A 4879-nucleotide genomic window follows, 5' to 3' on the forward strand; every position below is an offset into this window, starting at 1 on the left:
ACTGCTGATGCAACGCATATGTTGAGCACGAGCTGAGAGGGATCTGCACAAATATCGCGCATGTCCTTCACAAAGAGTTCGTTTTATTTGGGCCAGCACCGTTTTGGTAGCCATCTTGAATTGCAGCAGTCTAGAAACTTCCGTGATATAAGATATATGTTCCTGAAAAAATGACAAATATTAGGCGGAATTTTATGTATAATCGTAGTTTGTTTAAGATGTGGTAGCACTGCCATGATTAAACAATGCGTTGAACAATTATAAAAGATGGAATTCTTCCAAAGTTAATATCCTTTCCGTATTCCATTTTTCCTAATCTTGTCCTGGAAGATGAGAAGCCAAAACATTTAAAAATCAATCCTGAATTACAAGTTTCCAACTTAAGCTTGGAAGAGGAAACACAAAAGCTCATGTCAGAATGTTTTCACTCTTCCAACATTCATTCACATTTATGGCACCAAGAAACATGATGACAATATATCCACAATTGGGATCAAAAGGGGATCTATGTTGCGGAAGACGGATTTGTTCGAAAAAGTTTAGATAATATACGCTGCTCTTTCAGATGATATAACGCATGGTTTAGGCCTCCGGAGACCGTTAGATGCGTTACAACGTCAGATACAGTATCTGCAGGTGAATCTGGATCCACGTTTGAAGATTAAGGACCTTGCTGCTGGAAAATTGGAAATTGCATTTTTCGCAAGATCAGCTTCACGTGCCATACATCTAGATTTAGAAAATTAAGTGTGGTGTATTTAGTGATAGATTATATGTATCCCATAAAGTCAACCGCATATATATCTATGTATTTGTGAGCATGACTGTGAATTGATAATGATATATAAAATGGTAAATACAAATCAGAAATGCCACAAGGTAACGGCTTACAACAACATGCGACATGGTCTATTGTACCGCTAAGCCTTTATTTGCCCGAATCTCACGAAGTCGATCAGAGGGATCAACTTACCCGTGTCCGACTTCGTGTGCATGGACCATTTTTCTCTCTGCGAAATTGACCAAGAAAACATTGATGCAGAGCATCAAAGTTTCCCGCCATATTTGATGCCTCACAAACGCATAATTATGATGTTACTGAAAGGCATGATGAAGCATAATTATATTAACCACAAATAACACAACGCTGTTGTGGAAAGTTTTACAATTTATTTTGAGTATTGGGCAGTACAGTTGATACATTTGCATAGGGTAGGTCTATTTAAAAATAGTTTCTTGTTTAACGCCGCATTCAGCAGTATTCCAGCCACATGACGGCGGTCTGTAAATAATCCAGTCTGGACCAGATCATCCAGTGGTTGACACCAAGAGCATCGAACTACGCAATTGGAATATGATGTTATGCATCGACCAAATCGGCGAGCCTGACTACCCAATCATGTTCGTCGCCTCTTACGGCAAGCATAGGTTGCTGAAGACCTATTCTAACCTGGGTCTTTATTTAAAAAGTAGATCGAAGGAAACGGAAGCAATTTCTGGCACAAATGTAAATATGTGGAAATAGTATCAAAACTGCCAACAACATTGGCAGATGCACATGCTCAAATAATAGATCACATTCTTTTTACACTTGGCATTTGGTTATAATAATGTAAATGAAAATACTAAGGGCTCCATATGGCAAAAAAGTCATACTAGATAAGGTCTATTTGTCACAACTCAAAATATTATCACGTAGTTGGAGAACATTTCAATACCGGGACTAATCAATAACGGAGATTCCTCATCTCTTGTTTTACGTTTTTTGGTCAGTTTCTTTTTTGTATTTCTTTCTTTCAAAGAATGGTTATTGTGATCATGATGAGTTGAGTTACTTGTTTTTTTTCTATGTACTGTTTTTTTATCCAGTGTCAGTAACTGTTGTGGAATGTGGTTTACTTGTAACAATGACTGGTTTGAGTTCATATGATGATGATTGATTGGTTTGTCGTTTAACGCCGCACTCACAATATCCCAGCTATATGACGGCGTTCTGTAAATAATCGAGTCTGGACCAGACAATCCAGTGATTAATATCATGAGCATCGATCCACGCAATTGGGATCAATGCCATGCATCAACCAAAGCCTGGCCATCCGATCCCGTTTGTCGCCTCTTACGACAAGCATAGTCGCCTGATATACTGTTAAGATGTAACATAACAATTCATTCATACTACTAAACAGAAGTAAAACCGCTTGTCCATTTGGATAAATCTGACCCAAACCATTCCGCTGATGAGAGTCAAATAATGCATACGTATCAAAATCCGTAAAAATTGCAATGGAGACATCATTAAAAGATATCAATATTGCTTTTTGAAATGATTCTATCAAATTTGTTTTCCCGGCTTCAATATTTGGAGCACCTGTGACGGAGCCATAAAACTGATCTGTTATGTAGACAATATCGTTTGGGGGAATGGCTGCTGGGAACTGATTATGACCTAAATACCCCTCATAGCCTTCGGTGTTAACTATGTGACTGTAGAGAGCTGTGCCTTCATCCAACAGATTATCGAGGTCAGTGGAACACGGTACAGACGCAAATAGATTTGAGCCATGGGACACAAAATATATGAGTGACCAGAGCTACGGCTGTACATTGAATTCCATTAAACGATTGAAAAATACTACAGCCTTGATGCAAATTCGCCGACACACTACTCCGATTTTGCTTTGACTTTGCTACCAAACGTTTCACATGTGGCTATGTGCGGTGCACTGATTAAAAAACACGGGGGACTGGGTTAATTCAAAGTAGGGAATATAACTATTCCACATATTTCCAGTGAACATGAGCATCCAAACAATCAAAAGTGTGGTATGTAGAATGTGGAATTCAGCCTTATTACATTTAAATTGAGATGTCGTCGTTGTTCATGAATAAGCATATTCAGAACATAATTTTTATTATGCTGTTATTTACGATCTCCGGAACACAGTTCTTCTTTTGTATACACCGTGAAAATCAGAAAATTAGTCCTTGAGGAAAAAAGGATATCGGATTACACATTAATGGTTTAATAATGTCACCTAATGACCAGAAACTGTCAGATGCATCAATTAACTACATAAAGACGATTTTGAAGTATCTCTTTTTGCTGGAAAAGAATAGCATCAACATTCCACGTACATGATTTGTTTTTTTTTGTTTCCGTAAATGCGTGGCTTGAAATTTCAAATAAACCAACATGTCGACATACATGCTACAAAATTAACGTTTCCCGTATACTTCCCCGCCTTAAGGGTGGGGAAGAATACATGTATCTAGGACAACTGATATTCGCAACAACGTCGCAATCCAGGCAATCTTGAGCACAGCAAGTAATATGTGTCAGTGGAGTAATCAGCATGGTAACCAGATCTCCCTATACGAAGCTGTACACCACAACTTGAAATACACTACACCAGTTGGCTGCACAGATCATGGGACAGTTTCCATAGCTCAGAGCAGAGGAGAGTCAATAACCCCCACCCCACTGCTGTGAGGAATTGAAAATATATAACTCCCTTCACCTTTAAGAATTCCAAGCCTCCTCCTTTCCTGCCTCAATATACTTGTCTTCGCTTATGTAGATGATCAGGGTTGTCTAAACCTCAGTCAGATCAACACTGTAGTCCCAGGAGATAGTTACATAGGTGAGTTAATGATCAAAGGATGGGCTTTATATGAAACAACTCACAGCTTACAAGACTTGCAATGTGATATGATGAAGGCACTTGGTGAATGGAAGTAGCAGTATTCCTTAGCTTGATAAAACATATGGGACAGAGGACTGACCTGTATTCAACTCCCGGGCCTGCTTTCCGCTATATTACTTTCTGAACACAGGCACAGTGCAGACTGTGTGCAGTTCTGATTGAACGCGCTGATCGTACACGTGACGCCTAGTCGGCTCTTGACGTGAACTGTTGTGACGAAGGTTGGATTGCTGCTTAGCCACTTGATGTCCGACAAAGCGTATTCATCGTTGGTTTGTTTTAGTATGATTAGTCTTGTCTGCCCTAGTTCGACGCACTGACCTCACAGGCAAGCGTTTAAGTATGCCAAGGCGACGGACATGTATCCGATATCAGGTGTTCACACAGTACAAACTATTTGTTCACTAACTTGTCTTCTATTTCTTGCCATGGCACCAAGGCTGTCAGCGATAAACTTAACAAGATTGCATGTCCTATTATATCTCATGTCACAGGAAACGGTATACATATCAGAGCTAAAATATAATATTTCTTAAAAAAGAGACCAAAATACCACGCCCTCCTGCAGGTCGCTTACGCCGGTCCCTGACGCCGAGACGCAGTCGATAGGAAACACGCACTTGGCAGGGTTTAAACAAATAGAACGTAGTTTGCCTCTCAAAGAGATTGATATAAAACTCTTGAACAAAAAGGAATTAATAAAGTGTTATGTCCCTTGAAGACGACAATACCCCTAGAAGCATGTACACTACCTCATGTACTCAAAAGAAGAGAGGTAACTAATTACATCATACCTCTCTCATACCTGAGTATTTTCAAATAAGCTTACAAAATACTAATTAGCTATTGAGGGGTTTAAACTTATATTTACATCACGTTAGAGAGAAGAGGTTATATATTTACATGGAAGGGGAAATGGCGTTATAATTCCTATCCACAAACAAGGGCCTCCCAATAGATGGGACAATTCTTGACGTAAATCACACACCTTTAATGAACATTTACATATATAATTGATAGAAGACTCGCATTGTGGTTAAACTGTAATGACAAGGTGAACACAAGCGGGTTTAGTGAAGGGTTGCATGGATAATTATGCTACGGAGGAATGAGTGAATGGGTGAATATAGTTTTACGCCGCCTTCAGTAACATTCCAGCCATATCACGTCGGGGA

At 39.3% G+C, this 4879-nt stretch overlaps 1 protein-coding gene across 1 annotated transcript in view; it reads right to left on the reverse strand.

Moving 5' to 3' along the window:
* Positions 1–4043, reverse strand: part of LOC124142896 (4-coumarate--CoA ligase-like) — a 21051-nt gene extending 17008 nt beyond the window's left edge. The window contains exons 1-2 of the mRNA XM_046511590.2: positions 3784–4043; positions 1–162 (exon numbers count right to left, since the gene is read on the reverse strand). The exon at positions 1–162 is cut by the window's left edge and continues 168 nt beyond it. Of these exons, the coding sequence (XP_046367546.2) occupies positions 1–114 (114 nt within the window). The 5' untranslated portion in view covers positions 115–162; positions 3784–4043. The remainder of the gene's footprint in view (positions 163–3783) is intronic.
* Positions 4044–4879: the final 836 nt, after the last annotated feature.

The sequence above is a fragment of the Haliotis rufescens genome, unplaced genomic scaffold, assembly GCF_023055435.1.
Source record: "Haliotis rufescens isolate VD_foot unplaced genomic scaffold, xgHalRufe1.0.p SCAF_6, whole genome shotgun sequence".
Lineage (NCBI taxonomy): Eukaryota > Metazoa > Mollusca > Gastropoda > Lepetellida > Haliotidae > Haliotis > Haliotis rufescens.